The sequence below is a fragment of the Lissotriton helveticus genome, chromosome 5_1 (genome assembly GCF_964261635.1).
Source record: "Lissotriton helveticus chromosome 5_1, aLisHel1.1, whole genome shotgun sequence".
Lineage (NCBI taxonomy): Eukaryota > Metazoa > Chordata > Amphibia > Caudata > Salamandridae > Lissotriton > Lissotriton helveticus.
Genome location: NC_136065.1, coordinates 1,596,893,333 through 1,596,916,069, shown reverse-complemented (window position 1 = coordinate 1,596,916,069; position 22,737 = coordinate 1,596,893,333). Strand labels below are relative to the sequence as shown.

Sequence of the window (22,737 nt, the reverse complement as noted above, 5' to 3'; positions counted from 1 at the left end):
GCAGGATTGTCGCCAATTGTTGGGACAATTCCCTGATCTGTTTTCCTTGATTCCTGGTGTCACTCAGTGGTGTGTCCATGATGTGGACACCGGGGACAGCACTCCTGTGAAGCACAAGGCTTACAGAGTGACTGACAAGGTCAGAGCATACATCAAGGAGGAGGTCTCCAAAATGTTTGCCTTAGGGGCGGTTGAGTCCTCTAGCAGTCCTTGGGCCAGCCCAGTGGTCTTGGTCCCAAAGGCTGCAGCGCCTGGTGCTTCACCGGAACTTCGGTTCTGTGTGGATTACCGAGGACTCAATTCAGTCACCAAGACTGACGCGCACCCCATCCCCAGAGCTGATGAGCTCATAGATCGGTTAGGGGCTGCCCGGTACCTTAGTACGTTTGATCTAACGTCTGGGTACTGGCAGATCGCCTTGACTGATGGGGCAAAAGAGAGGTCAGCATTCTCCACACCAGATGGGCACTACCAATTCCGGGTTATGCCCTTTGGGATGAAGAATGCCCCGGCCACCTTCCAGAGGTTGGTCAACCAGGTCTTGGCTGGACTGGAGGATTTCAGTGCCGCCTACCTGGACGACATCGCAGTGTTCAGCGCCAGCTGGGAGGAACACTTGCACCCCCTCCAGGAAGTGTTGTTGGCCCTGCGCAGAGCAGGCCTCACAATCAAAGCCAGTAAGTGCCAGATTGGGCAGGGTTCAGTGGTGTACTTGGGGCACCAAGTAGGGAGCGGCAAGGTGGCCCCCCTGCAACCCAACATTGATACCATCCTGGCATGGGCACCGCCCAAAACCCAGACTCAGGTGAGAGCCTTCTTGGGTCTCACGGGTTACTACAGGAGGTTCGTCAAGGATTATGGTAACATTGTGCACCCCTTGACTTCGCTGACTTCCAGGAAGCAGCCACGACTTGTGATCTGGACTGACGCCTGTCAGACGGCCTTCGACACCCTGAAAACTGCAATGTGCACAGCACCCATACTCCAGGCACCCGACTTTTCTAAAGAATTTGTTGTCCAGACGGACGCTTCAGAGCATGGCGTGGGGGCTGTTCTAGCTCAGGTGAATGAAGAGGGCCGAGACTTACCTGTAGCCTTCATCAGTAGGAGGTTACTTCCCAGGGAACAGAGGTGGAGTGCGATAGAGAGAGAAGCATTTGCTGTGGTCTGGGCGCTGAAGAAGCTAAGACCCTACCTGTTTGGGACTCACTTCCGGGTTCAGACAGACCACAGGCCCCTCAGATGGTTGATGCAGATGAGGGGTGAGAATCCAAAGCTGTTGAGGTGGTCCATTTCCCTACAGGGGATGGACTTCACGGTGGAACACCGACCTGGCACAGATCACGCCAATGCTGATGGTCTGTCCAGATTTTTCCGCCTTAGTGATGAGGACTCCCTAGGGTAAGGGTAGTTCTCCCCACATTTCAGCTGGAGGGGACACGTGTTAGACCTGACATCATTGGCATGAGTCTCTCCTCCATTTTTCCTGTTTGCCTCCTCTGTTTATGATGTTTTTGCTGGTAAATGCTTTGGGCACTGTGCCACTGCTGATCAGTACCACAGTGCAAGTGCTCCCTATGTGAAATTGCTGTATTGATTGAATTCCATGTTTGGCTTATTTGGTTTACTGTCAGTCCCTAGTAGAGTGCACCAGGAGTGCCAGGGCTTGTAAATACAAATGCTGCTAGTGGGCCTGCAGCACGTGTTGTGCCACCCACAAGAGCGGCCTAGTAAAAGTATGTCTGAAGGTCTACCATTGCTAGACCACGTGCAGTCTGGTACTGTCACGCAGACTGTGCAAGTACACCTACTTGCCAGTCCCTAAACCTTCCCTTAACTTCATGTTAGTCACCCCTATGGTAGGCCCAAGGGCAGGGTGCATTGTAAGCATAAGGTAGGACAAGCCTGACAAGGTTGGCATGTCCTAATAGTGAATTACAGCCATATTCGTTTTTCACTATTGTAAGGTAACCTGCTCTCCATCAGTTAGAATGGGCTGCCAGGATTATTAATGCTATAATCCTAGCGGGCTCGGGGAGCATGGTGCAATGCCGAGTTTGGTATCCCTGAACTCAGGGTTTAATAACGCATCCGTTTGTGTGGATGGTTTTTGGACTCTGTGTTTGAAAATAGCACTTTTAGAAAGTAGCTATTTTCTTGTCTAACTGTCTACCGGTCTCTGCTGGTTCTGGTGTGCGTGTGACAGGAGCTGGGTGGCTCCAGAGGTCTGAATGAGTCAGTGTGGGATGAGTGGGGCATTTGCATTGAGAGTAGGGGAAGAGTAGCTCCTGATAGCCTGCCCTGCCTGATACAATGCTGGCTCCGCCCCCCTGCCGGGCGGCTGATGACTCTGTGCCTGCCTGGGACTTTCCTGGCCCACCTCCTGCCGGGCAACTGATGGCCCTGCCCCTGCCAGTGACAATGCTGGCTCCGCTCCTGCTGGGCGGCTGAAGACTCTGCCCTGCACAGTGAATAGGCCAGGTGCTTCGGCCTGGCAACACCCACAACAAACCCAAGATGGGGGGAAATTCCCCTGCATGGACAAAGGGATCAAAGCCAAAAAGGGGTATAAGAGAAGGACCCCTGAACCAAGAATTTAGATCACTTCTGACAAGGAAACCTGAACCAAGGACAAGAAGCCTGCTGATCTAAGGACTGCCTACCCCTTCTGCCAGAGTGCTCTTTGTTGGGGGAATCCTGCATTGCTTCTTTATTTTTGCCAAGGAACCAGGAGAGAGGAACTGTGTGTGTACTCTCAATCTTTGCTAAGAAAATCTCCAAGGGCTGGAAGAGTGCCAGTCTCCTGTTGAAGTCACAGGGCTAAAGGACTCCATCTGCTTAAAGTGCTATTTGCTGGAACTTGTGAATCCAGCACCTCTGAAAGAATCCAGCAATCTCGACGCCGACGGACGCCGCCGAATCCAGCTCGACATCGTGAGTAACGGCTCCAGTGTCCCGCTTCCTCGACGCCGGCCGCCGGGCCCGATCGACGCCAGCAACAACGCCAGTGAGTAGTGAGTTCGGCTCCAGCTCCAAGTGACCTCGTGTCGGCACCGCTGCTGATCGCATCGACTTCGAGCCCTCTCGACGCCGTGAGCGCTGCTCACTCTTGCAACATCGACATTGACGACGCCGTATCCTGCTTCACCTCGTGAGCGCTGCTCCTGCCTGACTTTGGTCGACGCCGCTGCAGATCGCCCCGACTCCGAGGCCTGATCGACGCCGAAGACGCGACGCCGGACATCTCGACGCCGCTGATCATCGAGTGCTTCACTTTTCCAAGGTACTGTGTTGTGGGGGTCTGTGCGACTCCGGGCTCGACGTAGCGCTCCTCGCGGTCGACGCCGAACCTTTGGACTAACTTTGCCTCGACGTCGTGTGACTCCCGTGTGGGTTACATTGTTGCCAAGAACTGTGTTTTAGAGAAGAAGAGTTGCTTTTGATACTAAAGACTGTGTGCTAAGAAGAAACTACGCTTGAACTATTATTTTTCCTTCCAAGAGTATTTATTAAGATTGTGGTATATTTTTGTCGTTATTTGGTCTTGTGCTAAGCCTTATATAAAAATCCTTATTTTTATAATACTACTGTGTCGTGTCCATTTGTAGTGTATTCACTTTATTACTGTATGTGGTCATCAATGCTTAACGCACTGCCTCTGAGATAAGCCTGTCTGCTTTGCCAAGCTACCAAGGGGGTGAGCAGGGGTTATCTAAGTGTGTGATCCCCTTGCCCTGACTAGAAAAGGTGTGTCCCTATTTGTCAGAAGTGTATACCTCTGCCAACTAGAGACAGCCGCTTCTAACATGGACGCATTATTAAACAAAACAAAGACACAGCATCTGACAAGCGCGCGCCTCACGGGTTATGAATTGACTCTGTTTGCCCCACATGTGACCATTAAGCGTTGTGCTACATTAAATCTGGCTACGCTGTTACCTCTCCCTTCAGAGGAACAGGCGAATGATGTCCATAATTGTATCTTCAGGACAGAAGAGGAAACGAAGGGAAGAATCGATCTCACAGACGTTCCCTTATCTGACCCCCAAGGGGAATTGTATGTGGATGGTTCTTGTTTTAAATTAGCAGATGGCACAACGACAGCTGCATATGCAATTACCACTCTATAAAACAGTAGTCGAAACATTCCGAATACCCCATCGATCAGCCCAACCTGCTGAGTTGATGGCTTTACTACGGGCCTGTGAGCTAAGTGAGGGATTAGAGGTCAACATATTCACGGACAGCCAATACGCCTTCGGTGTTGCCCATAGTTTTGGGAGGTTATGGAGGGAGCGGGGGTTTCTCACCTCGCATGGACAAAAGATACAGAACGGACCCTTGGTATTACGATTACTTGAAGCATTGACTCTCCCCACGAACGTAGCAATCGTAAAATGTAGTGCTCACAAAACAGTGGTGGATGAAGTGGGAGAGGGCAATGCGTTTGCAGATCAGGTAGCTAAACAAACAGCCCAGTCAATGGTGTCCTCTATGTATGGAAGCTCCTCTCCCAGATGGGTGGGGGAGTCCGACTTGTTTTATAATACTATTGAAAGTGTGCAAGAGATTCAGAAAGAAGCAACCACTGCGGAGTTGGACAGGTGGGAACAGGAAGTAGGACGACTGGATGAGAATAACTGTTGGGTGGATTTAACAGACAAACAGAGATGGTTGCTGCCCAATGCAATGGTACGGGCTGTTGTCACTATGGCCCACGGACCAGCTCATGTCGGAGCTAAAGGCATTTGTACCTTGTTGGACCCCGTTTGGAATAACCCCAATATACAAAGAACAGCTGTACGTCTGGTCCAATATTGTATGGTTTGTTTGCAACATAACCCGGGGAAAGGAGAACCAGTTCTGAGTGGAAACTTTGCTCCCCTGACATTGCCATTTGAGGTGCTCCAGATGGACTACATCCATATGGAGCGCGTCAATAACTTAAAGTATGTACTAGTGGTGGTATGCGCCTTCAGCAAATGGGTTGAGGCGTACCCTACGAAAGAAAACACTGCCCTAGCTACCGCAAAAGCACTCATAAAAGAGTTCGTCCCACGCTTCAGATTGCCTCGCTTGATTTGGTCTGATAACGGCGGGCATTTCCATGGGGCCCTTGTGCAGAATATATGCAATGGGCTCCAGATAAAACATAAATTCCACGCGGCCAGACACCCCCAGTCAGCAGGGATGGTGGAAAAATACAATGGGATATTGAAGTTGAAGAAGGCAAAAATGCAAGAGAGCACAGGTTTAAAATGGCCTGACACCCTCCCATTAGCTCTTATGTCCTTGCGGGTCACCCCACATTCACGCTCTGGCTTATCTCCTTACGAGATAGTTTTCGGGCGACCCGCTAGTGTGTGGGGCGTGCCTAGGCCGAGGTCATTTACTGATGTTGAATACCCTATGTTGATCGATTACCTGTATACTTTGACTAAAGATCTTCGTTCTATTCATCAGCAGGTAGCATCTGTACTGCAACCCCTGCCAGAGGGCCCCGGACATCGCCTGGAACCCGGCCAGTGGGTTCTGGTCAAGAAGTACGATCGAGACTCCAGCTTGGCTCCGAGATGGTCTAAGCCACACCAGATCTTGTTGGCCACATGGACGGCTGTGAAAGTGGAGGGGAAACGACACTGGATCCCTGTGTCGCACCTAAAAACAATTCCTCTTCCACTTCCCTATGACCAGCGACACCCTGAGGGAATTCTGACTCAGGAAAGCGAGAGAGCTGTTGCCTTTGTCCCGTTTTCCGACGCTCGTGAGATTGGAGCTGAAGGAGAATTAGGGCCGGACGGGGCAGTCTCTGGAGAATCAGCAATCACCCCTGGCCCTGTCCATGTTGATTTGGTTGGCAGCAGTTCTGACGAAGGTGTTGTACCTTCCCCTGTGTTATTCCCTGATCAGGAAGTGCCCGGTCATGTCCGTTACAACTTGCGGCCAAGAAAGCATCACAGTCCCTCAGATGACACTGTTAGGAGATAAGGAAAGACTTGGATAAAAGCAGGGTTTGCTAGTTTCTAATCTGGGGTACTGAGCAAGACACTGGACTGAACTAGTTGAGAGCTGGAACATTGATATTCTGCTCTGTTCAGAAAGAAAGACTCTGTTCTTGTCGCTGGCCAGGTAGTTTGCGCTAAAACTATTTTCAGAAGATCTGCATCGCTGGACGTCGTTGGAGATGTTAGCTGATTGAAAGTCTGCCTGTGAGGCTTTGAAGGACACAGGGAGAAGAACCCTCTTGCGGGAAGGTTGTTCTAGCCCCATTAAGTTAGTTTGGACTTTTAGCTAGGAATGTACCCTTTTGGTCGTCTTATAATTGAGGAGGAACTCCCTTTGGCTCCTAGATATTTGCCTTTTTATGAACCACTGTTTTCTAGTTGGACCATGCATGTAAAAATAGTTTTTGTAGTTACAATTGCAGTCATTTTAGCAATCTTTATGGGGGGTTTTATATACTTAGAATATAAACACCCAATGCAGACAATGATGATGTCAACTGTTGCTCCTCCTGAGCATTTTATGCATACTCTAGCACCCCACAAAGAACGACATCGCCAGACCTATGCGAACAATGTATTTGTAGAAATGCTTCACCAAACGCACAGCGCTACTAACACCACTGATTGCTGGGTTTGTGGGCTTCTGCCCTCTGTTGTGCACAATCATGATCTGTTTCTGTCACTACCTCTCTCCTATTTAGGGAGTTGTGAAGCCTGGTTCAAAATGTTTTCCGCTATGTACAACCATTATATAGAAAATTTCAGGCTGAATACTTACACTGAAAAAGACTATAATATGATTTTAGCATACATTAGGGCACATCAGGGGTTTGACCCACAAGGCAATGGGGGACGGGGATCTTTAGACCCTCAGGCTTGTATGAACAGGTACATGGAGGTTCGGAATAGTACTTGGTTGCAGTATGAACTCTATGATTTTAATCAATTTAATTCCACGCAATATTTCCAGCTTTTTGTTGATCGAAATGTTACAAGCGAACGCATTGTACCCATTCCCATTTTGAATACTTCCTCTGAATTCTGTGTACAGGGAATGGGGCATGTACAGGTTGGTGACAGTGTTTGCAATTATACCTACCAGATGAGTATACTTAGCAGTCCACCATTATTGACACCCCCCAATGTGTATTTCGTATGTGGGGAAAATGCTTACACTTGGTTGCCTCGTGGGTGGGCTGGGCACTGCTATTTGTCCTTTCTATACCCTCCTGTATATATAGCACCGTCTGATTATCATAGAACACACCAGTTGCACTCCACAAGAACAGTACCCAATAGGCCCCGTAGACAGCTCATAGCAACCGAAGTTGATCAGACTGGTACCTCCCTGGAACAGTTCACAGACTTCAGCAAAGGCTTGGTCCCATTCTGGGGACCGATCTTTAACAGCAGAGAAATAAGACGGTTGTCTAGAATAGTCGAAAATGTGATTAACATCACTACTGATATCATGGCCAATCTAATGGTTTAGCTTCAGGCGACCAGACTCGTGGCGCTTCAGAACCGTATGGTTTTGGACGTTATCTTGGCTGATCGAGGCGGAACATGCCGGGTGAACGGCAGCTCTTGCTGTGTTTACATTCCAGACTCCGCCCCTACTGTCCATTTAGCCATCCAGAAGCTCCATCACATAGCCGCAGAAATGCATGTAGAAAATGGGTCCTGGTCACTATCTGGGTGGTTCTGGGGCCTTCTGAGTACATGGGGTTGGAAGGTATTACTGATTCTGGGTGGAGCGGCAGGCATCCTTTTTGTTTGCTGTCTCTGTCTGCAGTGCGGTCCTGCGTGCTGTTCATATTGTGCCTCAAGATTAACGGCAGCAGTCACCCCTTTGGCAACCCCCACCAAAGCCCAGATGCTCCAGCAGGAGATCCGTGAACTTATGCGAATGGACAAGGATCTCTTTGACGATTAGCGCCTCCGGTTATTAGCTTCATCATGCTAAAAGTAGGGTTTGAGGAACGAGAATTAGATTAGGCCTCGCACGGGGAAATAGATTGTAGTTTCTTCACTGTGTTCAGCGTGGTGTAGCTAATTACCATACTGAGACGCCCCTATGACATGGGACACCCTTTTAGTTGTATTCAGTAACCTCCTTTATAATCATTGCCCTTTTTGCTCTCCTTGTAAATAGGTTAGCGTCGGTCCACGGGAGCGACGCCATTTTGTTTAGTCAACCCACAGCACTATTTGTGAAACCTCCTTGGCTCTGCATTTTCGCATCTCCCCGTTCTCATGAGAAATAGCTAAACACATGTAGCGAGCAGCTGCCTCTGCTTACGGGCCCCGTCAAGGTTGTAGGAGGGGGCCGGCCAGATAAGCACATTCTTGCAAGCGCTGTGCGGACTCTCACCGAAACTACCAGAAGGGAGTCGACCAGCGTGACCTTGCTATACTGAGCTTAGATAGATGCTTTGTGTGCCATATATGGGCATATCCTCTGCCACCTCCTGTACCAACTTGTATTTTTCCATCTTAGGTAACGGTTGTAAACTGTGATAGTATATATGTGAAGACCTGACAATGTGCCAGCAGTCTCTCTGCGGTCCTCGGGGTGTGAGGTTGTTGGAAACTCCTCTGGCAGAGTGTGATTTGTTTAATAAACGCTTGAACTTTCTACACTGCCAATCGACTGATTATTGATGAATGATATTTGGTAATTGTAAGTATAATCCTTTAGGGGTTTGTACATTTCAGTTCTTCAAGGTGAATCCTAATTCATTTTGGATCAATCTCCCAGATAGAGAATCCATTTGGCAAACATATGTTTTCTTCTGCCAATCTAGTGCTGAAGTTCGTAAATGCAGCCTGTCTATTGGGCTGCTGTACAAATGCCCTTTGGGACACGTACAGTGAGATCTTGCTGGTGCTCCAGGATGACCCTGGGGCCTCTTTGGCTCAGATGTTCCATGATGGCCAGGATACTGCCATGTACATCATACCTTAAAGGCTTGGATAACACAGACTACATTGTCAAGCACGTTGGTACCAGTAGGACATCATTTCCTGGTGATGGTTAGGCATCACTATGGATTTGCCCTTTGATGGGTCTCATTCTTTGGAGAGAAGGCAGACTCCACTTTGGAAAGCTTTGAAAATAGCAGATAACCCACCCATTTCGGGCCATGGATCCAGAACCGAAAGACAGCGCACAGGTCAGCAGGGACACCAGTGCACCAACTCCTCTTTACCTGTTAACATTGGCCAACAAACAGCTTTAGGTTGTTCTTAGTGCTCTTGCCTAAATGGTGGAAACAGGATCCAACATTCCTCACTGGTTGGCAATGTGTCACGTTCAACAGATGGGCCTTGCAAATTGTTCAAAAAGGCTAAGCCCTACATTTTCCCTCCTTTTCAGCCAATATCTCTCCCATAACTTGACAAATTTAAGAAGAGCATCAGTCCTTCTTGCTACAGGAGGTATGCATGATGTTCTCCAAGGGTGCCCATGAGAGAGTACCAGATTCGAAGGAAGGCAGTGGTTGTTATTCCCCTTCTTTCCTCATCCTGAAAAAGCATGGGGAAACTCAAGCCTTTCATGGACCTCCGACATCTGAACACCCTACTGTGGAAGAAAAAATTCAAAATGTTAACATTGGCTCAGATTCTTTCTGACTTGGACCTAGAAGACTTGATGATGTCATTAGACATGCAGGATGCATATTTTCTTGTGCCTGCGGTTCACGATGGCCCAGAGCATTTTCTGTTTACCAACCTCACCTTTGGCTTCACCAGCACCCCTTTGGTGTTCACAAAAGTGAGTCGTTGACTATCTTCAGAGGTTAGGATTTCCTGTATTCTTATACTAAAATAACTTTCTCCTGAAAGTGGGTTTGTCAGAGTCAGTCATGGTCCACCTGTGGATGACTGCAGCATTCCTAACATTGCTGACATTTACCATAAATGAGCTAAAGTTCCATATGGTTCCATCTCAGAGGATTCTGTTCATGGGGGCAATCTTGTACAGGGTAGAGCTGAACATGTTTCCTCTGCTGCAATGTGTCCTGAACATTATGACTAGGATACCAGCGTTTTAGGCTCGATCTTGGATCCAGGTGAGGGCAGTTCTGAGACTTCTTGGACTATTAACCTCTTCCATCCTATTGTTAACCATGCCGGATGGCACATGCAAGCCCTGTACTGAATCTTACAATTTCAATGGGACACTATCCAGGACTCGGAGGAGATAGGCCACAATCAGCAGTGGTTGCATGATCACAATCTGTCCTGCGGCAGCCCACTCTCCCTCCTATATCCAGATCTGAAAATGATGATGGACACATCGCTACTGGGTTGGGAGAATCACTGGGAGGTGGAAATCAGAGGGCTCTGGTCCCTAGTGGAAGGCTGGCTCCACATCAACCTTTAAGAGCGGCGAGCCATTCGCCTGACACTGAAGGCTCTTCTGCCATACATTAGGGGGAGGCTGATGCAGGTTCTCACAGAAAAAAACAACACCGACATTAGGTTCTACAACAAGAAGGGTGATGTGGGGGTCTGTTAACCAAGGCTTTGCATCTGTGGAGGTGGTTGGACATCTTCCTTCTGCTACACAAATGAGAGAGGGTAGAGTTATGGGGAGGCAGACTAGTCTTCAATGACGCAATCAGATAACCAAAAAAGAGAGTCCATCCCGAAGAGATAATGAAGGAGTTCAATCTCCTTTGTAAGACAGAGAAAAAAAGATTGTTTTTAAATAACCCTCATCCACCAGGGTTTCCCCATGGTGGCATGGTTCATCATAGGCTTCCTCCTGTCCTACTAAGGACAGGGGCGTGCTACTACCGGCGGAGATGCAGGAGCACTTAAAGAAAGGAAATTCCTATACACCTATGTGGTATTTGGTATGTTGGAGTGGGTTAAATATATAAGAGGGCAGTGGTGAGTTAAAAATATCAGACTAGTAGCAAAAAAACAAATTTCTTCGCTCCTCTTGTTTGATTTATTAAAATAAGGGGATTGTGGGAAACGTTATCGGTGTCTGACTTACTGTTTTGTTGGTGGACTAGTTTCAAGCCCTACCCCAAGGCTTTCCTTAATTATCCTTCTCAAAAGGCTAACATCGCTGTAGGTCCCAATGTTGATTAAGTTGTAGCATATTTTTCAGTAATATCCTGGGCAAGGAAGGCATCAGAATTGTCTCTTTATTTTGCTAATCATTAGATTTAATGACTTATATCTATATGTCAATAAAGATTTCTTCTTATTTGTAAAAAACAATTGCATTACGTTTATGTGAATTTTGTGCTATAGCATATTTGAGTTCCAAACACAACACCATCTCTTGGTGCAATCCATGTCTGTTTTAGCTTGCTTCATTTCTAGTACAATGTATGTTAGGCCCTGGGCCACCAGTGGTAAAGATACCCCCACCGCGGATACTGCCCAGTAACCACTGACTGCTACAGGCCTACAGAAAAGACCTTATTTGGGTGGTACAAAGTGAAAGAGGTGGTGAAAGGTTTTTGTGACACTTGTCTCAACTGTCAAATAGAGATGAAAGGAGAGTATCTTCATACATCCACTCAGTAGTCAATTTAAAGGACTTCAGTAATTCAATAGAGGACTGATGGAAGGAGATCATTAGGGCATGGTTTCCACTAGATTTAGATCTTATTGAATTTAGCTCAATTAATTGGTTCTAGAGTTATTGGACTTTTCAGTTGGAGGGTTTATCCAGAGGTGATCATCCAGGAAAAACGTGGTTATTTTCCTCAGAATTGGAAGGTGTTTGGAGTTTAAGCCTTAGCCCCGTTCTTATTATATCCGGGGCATAATTCAACAGGGGTGCACACTCCCATTTTGCACTGGTTCACACCCTCATTGGATGTGCACCATGTAGACAGGAACTACGGGCAGATTTACAAGCCCCTTGCGACACATTTACGCCGCCGTTGCGTCACTTCTGTGACGCAGGGGCAGCGTAAATCATGCACCATGTTGCGCCGTATTTACAACGTGAGGCATATAGGGAGATGCATCACGTTGTAAACCCCTGCGCCACATGAAAACTGCGTCAGGTTTCATGTGGGCGTTCCAGCGCAGGGTGGGTAGGTACGCCTCGTAAAAGTGATGGAGTGAAATCTACAAGATTTCACTGAGTCACTTTTACGGCCATGCTGCGTCAAAACCCTGCGCTTGCTTGAAGCAGGCGTAAGGATTGACACAGCATGGTAGGCATCGGGCATCCCTGAGCCTTGCTGGAGCCGCGTTGCGCTTGCGACACGACTCCAGCAATGCGCCGCATTTCCGGCGGGGGATGCGACACGCATCTGCCTATCCGTGCGCCACGGCGCGCTGCATTGTAAATGCGGCGCATCAGTGGTGGTGCACGGGTGGCTTTGCAGGTCGCAAGTTTCCTGGCACATCCCTGCTGATTTGCAGGGATGCGCCAGGAAACGTAAATCTGCCCCTGCACACCTAACAACATAAACAAATGTGCTCTCACCTGTGCAGAGAGAGTGCAGTGAAGATGTAAAATCAGTGACAAATTCCTATGGACTCTAAAATATACTTTCATTGCATAGCCATGAAGAAAGGTCCTTACTCTTCTTTCTGTTTACTTCTCACTACGTCATTCAATCAGAAGAATCATTGTATTATGCACCATGAATCATCCTATTTCTGGCACCTACACAAGGCTTAGTCCATTTCGCGCAGCCCAGAGATTTAATAAATTGAAAAAGAAGGAGCAGTACTTCAAACTGTGGCTCCATCTTTAACTGCAGGGAGAGCCAGGTCTTCATTTGGAAGGGGGCCAGGCCCTCTCCTTGGCCAGACCCTTGGTGCCCTTTACACTGATAGCCACATTGATTAGAAAATGTGGGACCCTAAGCTCTGAGAAGGATTTGGATTTCTTTTTTTTTTTTTGCAGTATTTATCAAGCATTGGAAAGCACCAGGATGCTTTGTGTAGAACAATGTACAAAAATGGCATTTGGCGGAGTTTGGAACAACAGAAAATATCCTTTTACTGCAGCTGACCTCTGTCATTTCTTATATTGACTATATGATATTTCAGAATTTTGAAATCAAACAGTAAAAAGATCAAATGGCCTGTGAAATAGTTTTACAATGATTTTGTCCCTTTGAGGATTATGAAATTCAAAGATTGGTCTTGAAACTCAATCTTGGTTAGTGGACTAATGGAACTTAATTCGTCTGCCTTCAATGCGATCACAATTTTCACCTTAAATTGATAATCTTATCTTTTTATAGTCAATACATTTATTTTGACTTCTAGATAAGAAAGCACATTATCTTGATGAGAACCTAATCCTTTAGAATTTCTGATGACTATTTTGTATTTGAATGGGGTTTGATGACAATATACATTCAGGCTCACAGTTTTGGATTGAAATGGTATCATGACTTTACAAGGAATGAACAGCTTTCTGCACATTTCTTTCAGAAGGGATAGTGAGATTGACCTGTTGACAGGAAATCTAAGCATATACTGGAAATATCAGGTGAAATCATGTTGACACAGAGTAGAGCTACAGAATCAGTTACTGGATAGTTACCTAGCACTGTCCCAACTGATCAGGATTGTTACGGCCCTACAGAGCCACTCTTGATTGCCTGAAAATTCTAATGCAGACACTCATCAGAAACGCCCTGCTTTTGATACAAGAACCAAGGAGAATGGGCACATCCCTGGTGATGCAAAATTTAAACAGGCATCTGAGCAAAGCCCAATAACACAGTCCCAAAAAAGCGAATGAAACGTGTACGGGACATGCAACTTCAAATCAACCGCTTTTGCTTCTCTGTTAGGGTGCAGGACATGCGCACTGTGAAAGTGAGACTTACCAAGACTGCATCAAAGAAATAGCACACACAGGAAACCTTCGAGGAACAAACAGCTTATAAAGACTGGAGGTTTTTGTCCCACTTGGGTAATTGTACATGCTGGCACCATCTTGCAGTTCCCCTCAGCAAAACCACTGCTAAAAACACTTGGGTATGTGGCTTCTCTCATTGACCCCCCAACCACCATCTCTAGTATCCCAATTTGTATAGCTTTAGGCTGGATATACCAGTCGTTCCTTATTGGTATACAGTTTAGTCCCCTTGGTGGGTTTACTGGACTTCACTGTAGGCTGGCCACTTGAACTGAGATGCCTATCTAAGACACTCACATGACCACAAACCATCCATCATGTGGCATTCTAGAGTTCCTGAGGTGCTTTTGGATACATATGCATGTGTTGTTATTGATGATTGCAGGTTACTTTGCACCAATAGGAAGACCATTAAGAGTATCAGCGACGACCTCAAAGCACTTGCTTAAACCTCAATGTAGTACATTGAGCGCTACAAACTGACACCATAGCAGCACTTTGGCTCACCTTGCTCAGTTATCAGTGCATTGATCAGGAGTTTAAAAGCTCTACAGGGCACCTAAAGGCTAGGTATATGTGTATGTATTTCTTTTATATCTGCATGCAAATTGTGTAACGGGGAGGAGGTGTGGCCTTTTGGCTAGAACTGCCATCTTTGGAACATTGGGAACCAGATACGAATTGATATCGGAATGTGTATTATGTAGGCCTGTGGTGGTACAAACAGGAAGAAAAAAAATCCGACTGTATAGTGCACTCACAGGGATCTTAAGGGGCCTGAGTGGAAACCCCACCTAGTCCCAGGAAAAGGCGTGCCCAGAAGGACAAAGGGCGCAAAAAGGTGCAAACAGGAAATGGCACCCCCACCTGGCCGAGAGTGGAGGCAAGGGGGAACAAAGAGAACCAAACCTACAAAAAGGGGCGTGAACACAAGCAGCCAATGCTAGGCAGTGTTTAAGTTTAAAACACCCCAGAGGGGTTTTGGGATGTTTGGAAATAGGCTGCCTCAGCCAGGACACCTACATTTCAACGGGACAGCGAAACATAAGAAAACCATGATGGTTCCTAACTGCTGGTGAAGGAAGGGCCCAGCAGTTCACTGCCACAGCCAGGGAATATTGAATGAAGAGCCCAGCAGCCGAGAAGGGAAGCATCACCACCGTTGTTCCTGGATATACATACGATAGTCCAACTGTTCACTGCCACATCACGGGAGAGCAAAGTAAAGTGCTCAGCAACAGGCACCACCACGGCCCAGGAGAAGAGAAGTGAGAAGAGCCAACAGTCACAGCTGCGGCCCAGGAGATCTGAGTAGAGCCCTGCAGTCACCGCCTCAGCCCAGGAGATCTGAGTAGAGCCCTGCAGTCTCCGCCGCAGCCCAGGAGATCTGAGGAGAGCCCTGCAGTCACCACCGCAGCCCAGGAGATCTGAGGAGAGCCATGCAGTCACCACCGCAGCCCAGGAGATATGAGGAGAGCCCTGCAGTCACTGCCGCAGCCCAGGAGATCTGAGGAGAGCCCTGCAGCCACCGCTGCAGGCCAGGAGATATGAGGAGAGCCATGCAGTCACCACCGCAGCCCAGGAGATATGAGGAGAGCCCTGCAGTCAACGCTGCAGCCCAGGAGATCTGAGGAGAGCCCTGCAGCCACCGCTGCAGCCCAGGAGATATGAGGAGAGCCATGCAGTCACCACCGCAGCCCACGAGATCTGAGGAGAGCCCTGCAGCCACCGCTGCAGCCCAGGAGATATGAGAAGAGCCATGCAGTCACTACCACACCTAGGACGGCATGGAGAGCCCAGCAGAGAGGTGAGAGAAGATGACCGCCTTCGCTAGAGTCACTGGAGTACCCCCACACACAAAAGAAGAAATGCCAGCACAAAGACTCACTTTGCTCACAAACATTCTGATTGATTTATGGCTAGTTGATTCATGAGTGACAGGGTAACAAGACAATGATGCTGAAAGATTAATGGTCTTACAGATTTATTGAGCATCATAAAAATGTCACAGTGGTTTATGGTAGGCTGTCATCAATAATTTATGACCGTGAATGAAGCATTAAAATGTCAACATGATTTAGGATAGGCCTGTTAAGAAAGATTAATGGTCCCTAATAAAAGACTTGAAAGGGGCACGTGCTATAAATCAAAGTTTAATAAACTGCAGCCAATGTTTTCCAAACTATCACAGATCTATGTGTATCACTCTTTGGGAGTAGGCCTCTTGCTGAGGTTTTGGTTGGGAAGGGGGTAAAGCTGCAGTGTCCCAGTCAATGGTAGCCATATAGACATAGGCCACAACGCCCAAAGCGAGAAAAGAATCTACACACAGGTATATGTATATGCCAGACAATATCTTTGTATTCTTTGCAATCATATAACCAGTGGCTCATCACCAGCTTGCACTGCTCTGACTCTCTATCCTCACCACTGGAGAAAGCCTTACACTCCCTTCCAGTATCTCAGTCATCAAAATGCCCAGAAGAAAGAGGGGGAAGCAAAGTGGTGCTGTTGGTCGAAGAGGTAGAAATCTTAAGTCAGGAGCACATTCCAGGGAGCCTTGCGCACATTCGTGCTGCATTTCTGGAATTCCAACAAGCTGGTAAGGGTGTACATATCCTCTCCGCCCTTCCATCTGTTTTATTTTTTGCTGTTTCGGATAGTGCATACTCAACCCAGAGCTATTGGAGCACTTTATAAGCACCAATTACATTCCACAGGGTCACCTAACTTTTTTTTGGCATTGGGAGTTCAAGTGATTTGCTTAGAATCACAGGATGATGAGTTGATGCCGAAATTCAGACCCGGTCCCCCAATGCCACAGTCGACAGCTTTGGTCGTAACACCACATCCTTCCCATCCTGCCAGGGGACAACAAATGACACTTGAAGTGACCAGGCATCAACATTGCAGGGAGTAGGTGAGAATCCTTCCTGCACCTTGGGGCAGCCCATCCTCCTGGCTTGTGCCAGTTCGTCCTTATTTTGGGTCTGTCGGTCCCTCCTTTTTGGCACTAAAGTGCAAAGTTGTCCCATCCAAGTGGACTGGCCCCCTCAGCCACCACCTCCCCCACTAATAATATGGCCCTTAGGTCTCCTTTGGAGAGGGGCCAGATCTTTTCCATCCTACAAGGGAACTGAGCAGTGTGTATAATTTGGTTGCCACAGAGAGCTGTAGGCATGTGAATGGTTGGTAAAAACATAATTAAAGTGTGCTGGGTAAAACATAATGTAAGTGTTTCAGGTAGATTGTTGCTGGCATCTTATTTTGCCAAATATACTGGGCTCCTATTCATGACTGATTTCCATCCAAATCCACCACATTGAATGTATTCCTGAAGGCAGGAGCCAGCATGTTACACTTATATGGTGGCCGCACACTCCTCAGTCTTTGTCGGATTCTGGTGTAGTTGATCTTTTGGTTGCACCATTCTTAATGACGGTTAGCTTGATTCCAGATCAACTCAAGGCCACAATGTTTGTGGTGTGAATTGTCTCCCCAAAAAAGTAGAAGATGGGAAAGCAGGATGAGATAATACTAGTCTTCACATCATCATTAAAATATCATGTTGCATGGGTAACTAGAGGCCCTATAGCCTAGAACAGGGGGAGAAGGCACAGGATTGAGGGGTATTAAAGCATGGGACAGACCCAGGTACATGGATGAGTGCATACGCTGTGGGGCTCTATTTTATGGCTTAGATCTTTTTACTGATTTATGCATTTCAGAACACATAAACCAACCTACAACAAGAGGTCAATGAAGAAATAACTGATAACAACCATGAACCCCCTCCTCCTCCTTATCCTCTTCCCCTCAGTCCTGTTTCCTACCTTACAGGAATATTTATCTATAGGTATGCAATGCTTACTTAGCTTGTCATAAACACCCTTTATACTCCAACTCGGTCCACTGAGGTTCTCTCAGAACTTTTGTTTAAATCTCTGTTTGGAGGCTCATGATTGACCGTTCCCCATTTGTTTGTAATGTGTATTATCTTTATATATCTTGGACACGATAGCTCCTTAAATTCCTTTGCAAGGAACAATATGCATAATGCCCATGTTGCCTCTAACATGTTGCCTCAGACTGTGCCTCCCTTTGTTCAAGTGCTTCCAAGAGTTTGTAAATACCCAGCAGCATTCATATCTCGCAGAACCCGGTTCAGTGTTCTGACACTGTCGCAATGGACCACAGGGGTGTCATCACCTGCCTTCTAGGGAAATGTAGTGGGTACATTTGCTTATTCGAAAGACACACTATTACCTATGCCAGGAATTGTGGGCTCTCTGTCTCAAACATAAAATTTATGTCAGTCAGTACATCTTGCCAGTAACTTTTTAAGTTGGGTCAGTGCCGTAACAAGTGCAGCAAGTTATCAGTCCTCCAAACCACTTGGAGCATTACACCGATTTCGCGGCATTCCAAGCATAAATCCTTGCTGGTGTGTAGCACCAATATAGTGTGGTTTTCAGCATAATGTCTCTACCCATAGCATTCTTGGGTGTCCCCTTTGCTCTATAGAAGATATGCAACCATTCTAAGTGTGTGACCGATGCCACCTAGTTCCTCCTCCCATCTCTTCTGTGCTGGAGAATTGCATGCCTATGTTGAGTGGGTGGGAAATGTATTTATGCCATAAATCTTCTCATTTTGTCAGTAGCCATCTTTCAATTGCCGCCAGGGGTCAACTGGTGTTTGGTCCGACCTCATCGTGCATGACCCAATGTCTAATCTGGAGGTACTTCAGTCCCCCCCGTCATGAATCCCAAAATCTTTCTTTATCTGTTCAAAGTAATAGAGGCCCACCTGATCGTAGACATCCATGATCCTTTAACAGTCTGTGCTCTAAGGCATCTCCTGTTACAGTAGGAGAAAAGTCTGGATTGCTTATAAAAGGCATTAGCGTGAATTAATAGAGTGAGAACCTTTGAGATTGCTACTGCATCCTTAGCGGCCAAGGTGGCCCTGGCCCGACCACATCCCCTCTCTGGTATAAATACAGTCAGATCCAGATCAATTAGTCCCTGCTTGTGTGGCCACAATCTCCTGACTAGTAACCCAGTAAAATAATTAGTGTCTATGTTCAGTAATGAGATAGGCCTATATGAGGCACAGATAGGTTTATAAATCACTGTTGTTACTGCCTTGCCCATGGACTCTATTAACATCCCAAAATCAGTGAATGAGTCGAAGAGAGGTATGGGGGTGCTAGAGCACTTCAGAATGTTTTATAAAAATAATAGAGTGAACCCGTCAGGGCCTGGGGCCTAGTTGACCTGCAGTCTGGCAATGATGGAGATTAACTCTTTTATTGTTATGTCCATGTCTAGCAACTCCAGCTGGTGATCACTAACCTTGGGACTACAGCAGTATAGAGATATCTGTAAAACTCTCCCACAGCTTTAGCGATTTCCACACTCCCCCTTATCATAACCTGATTGCGGTCCCTGATCTATGTAACCCTATCCCTGTTATGCTGCTAACAGCTTGTTAACTTTGTTGCCACCTTGGGTACTTTTCTTACCTTTCATTGAGTGCCTATAATGTGGCAATGGTAGGAGTGTATCCGTCAATACCCAGCCCAATCACCAACCCTCTCCCACTTTTCTCGACAATAGACATTTCTCAACATGCGCCTCTGAGAGAGGCAGCCAGGAACGCTGCTACTCCTCCAGAATTTCTAGCGTCTGAAGAAGGGTATTGTCTAGGGAATCCAGTTAGAGCAGAGGCGGCATCAGTCCTGCTTGAAGAGGTGGGTCTCCTGGAGCAGGCAGGTGTCACATTCCTTAGCCTTTAGCTATTAAATAGGGCCAGTCTCTTTGCTGAGGATTGAGTCACCTAACATTTAAATTTACTATTTTAAGCATCTGTTCAAATTATGGGAGGCATGGTGATCAGGGTGAAGACTGAACCTGTGGGGCCCCTATTTTAAATCCTAAAGATATGGCATGCTTTAAAGAGTAGTTTTGGAATCATCTTGCCAGCAGTAGGGTTTCTAGCCAGTACAGAGGAGAGTGAAAAGGACTATCAGATACTATTTCACGTTGTTATACTGTAACTCTACTGGCATAGAAACATAGAAAATGGTAGGAGTCAAGGTCTGCTATGCTGTTTAAACCTACACATCAGTGTTTGGTCTTGACACACACACCCTACATGATACTAATATTTACCATTGTACTTTTTTACTCTAAATTGGTTTTGTACCTTTGGGGATTCCACCGTCACAGGAAAACTCTCCGGTGCTCAGCAGGAAGCAGGTGCCTGCTTTCTTGCTCTTGTCCCTTGTGCTGGAGCGCCGCATGCTTCGTTTTGGCTCATGAGACAGGGGCTGCATCGGGTCTCCACACTCTTCATCGGACAGCACCACGCTTGCATCGCCATTCTGTTTGGAATCTGTATACCATGAAAGTAAATACAAAATGTAACCTGAGACGCTTAATCCAAATGCAATGTTATGAACAGAGTGCAAATTAACAGTTGATGTAGAACACTTTCAGCAGACAAAACTGCACAATCAAACCAGGCAGTTATAATCGTTGGATATTGGCTCTGTAAAGATCACCCTGAAGACAGGTAAAACATTGCTCCTTGTTCTTAAAAAATCTTTACTGTTCTGCTTTTTCAGATTTCTAGAAAAAAGTCACTTTTCCTTTCTTAGGTCTAGGACAGGACAGCTTTAGTTTCCTGTTGCCAAGATCTATTGTCTCCCCTACATGACATATAAAGTGCTCAGACATAGGCTCATAATTGAAAGACTCTGTGGTCTATCCCACTGCCCTGCTCCAGATCCTATTGCTATTCTCGTTGTGTTTGTCCTGCCCAAGAGCATTTCGGTCTCGCAGTGTTCTGATTGGATGATGTATCCTTCCACTGCTGGCTTTAGACCTTGCTTTCAGGTGCTGTGAGGGATTAATTTATTTTCTACATCCTTGTCTCCTCCCCATTTTCCTGCACCCAGTAAACTCTTCCCCCTACTGCTCTAATTTTTTTATCTCTGTTTTTTATTCACTTGTTGTCACTTGCCGTATTGGTGGCAACAATCTTAAAATATTTTTTGACCATTTCAATATGGCTGCTTATGAGTGCACATGCCCACAACATACAGGAGGCACATACGAATGGCTTTATAGGCTAATTACATGGAGGAAATAAATGTAGATGAGTCCATGCTTCTACTCAACTTTCCATATACTCTTTTGAGTCTTGAGAACATTGAATCTTGTAGTATGTCCATGCAATGCCTAATCAGTTTTAGGAGGTTAAGAGTTTGATAGCTGAGATGCTCAGATGTCCATAAATAATATTGATATGGTAAATATTTCTTCTCACCTTTGGAAGAGGATTTCGTACATCTTTCAGGCATAGAGCAAACCAGAGGTACAGAAGAGCCACATGACCATTACAGAAGAGAGTAGATTTTAGCTTTCTGTCTGAAATGTGGTGGGTGATTCTAGTCACACAGCATTTAACAAAAATAAAACAGACTACTATGAATGATCTGAAACATGCTTAACAGTGCTGCCATTAAGAAGTTCAGAAAGGCTAAAGAAACTCAGACAGAGAACAGATCTCAATTGAGTGCATGCTTTAAACTCTGCAATACCAAACTGCAATATGGTTTCCCTAATTTAATACCAAGTGGGAAAATAGGAGAGAGTCAAGTCTTTTCAGTCACAGTTTCCAATTAAATTAACTATATATGTGGGAAGATATGCATACTCTCGTAAGCTTCTGGAGTGTAGACCATTTAACTCATAATCACCTCCGAATACAATGGGGGGCTACCAATATGCACTCCAAGATCCCCTTTGAAATTATTGGCACCCTAGAAAGGTGTGGATCATTACTATCAATAGTAGAATACCAATGGCACTAAATAGAACCCATAATATCAACTATCCTTTTTGGTGTTTTTATGTTCATTTCATTTTTTCCAGTTTTGTATCCTTTTTATTAATTGTATTTGCTCATTGGGTTGTTTTCTAAATATATTTATTTGGATTTTTTATGATTTTTAGAAAACAAGTTATATTTTAAAATGTATACGTTAACGGTTTTGGTGTTGTGTTTTATATGTGTTCTAGGTAGTGTTTAAAATAATTTTGTAACTAATTTATTATGCTATTTATTATATATAATGTACTTATAAGATTTTTGAATTAAGTAAAATTATTTAAATATTTGTTTCGTCTTTTGTTTGTATTGTTGGGCTTAGTTGGGTAGTATGTTAGAATAAGACTATTTAAATATTTTACTTTAAATCCTTATGCCTTTATTTTTTTCTGCAAAATGTTTGCCTTTTTTATTTTGGAAATATACATTTTTTAATTTATAAATAAAATTATGATAGTATTATATAATTCTCAAAATAATTTACATTATTTAATTCATTATACAAAATGTAAATGTAAAGTTTTTATATTTAATAGTGTAAATGTATGTTTTAGTTATGTGAGATAACTTAGTTTCATATTTGCAATAACAATATTAGTTTTCTTTCATTTAGCTTTATTATTTTTCTTTTTACTTAATATTGGTTTGGTATTTGTTAATGATTATTTTAGTTAAAAAAATTTTTTAGGGAAATTTCTTTCATATTTTTTAATGTATATTTATATCCTGATTTTCCCTACTGTTGGTTAGGCCGTGTGGAGTGGGAGCAGTACATTTGACACATCCAAAGTCCAAAATGTTCCCTAATGCAGCTATGGTTAGAGTGAGAATAGTAAATCTGACCTCAGTAAAGTCCAACACATTTCCTACTGTTGTGTAATCTGGAGTGGGAATAATAATTCTGATCCCTCCAATGTCCCAAACCTCCCTTAGGGGGTCATTACGTTGGCGGGAAGTCCGCCAGCGCTG

General features: G+C 45.5%; 1 protein-coding gene across 2 annotated transcripts in view; it reads right to left on the bottom strand.

Moving 5' to 3' along the window:
• KCNC4 (potassium voltage-gated channel subfamily C member 4) overlaps nt 1-22,737 on the bottom strand; it is a 490,468-nt gene that overhangs the window by 89,853 nt on the left and 377,878 nt on the right. For both annotated transcript variants that reach the window (XM_078644791.1, XM_078644792.1), the window contains exon 4: nt 20,080-20,268. In XM_078644791.1, coding sequence (XP_078500917.1) covers nt 20,080-20,268 — 189 coding nt within the window. The remainder of the gene's footprint in view (nt 1-20,079; nt 20,269-22,737) is intronic.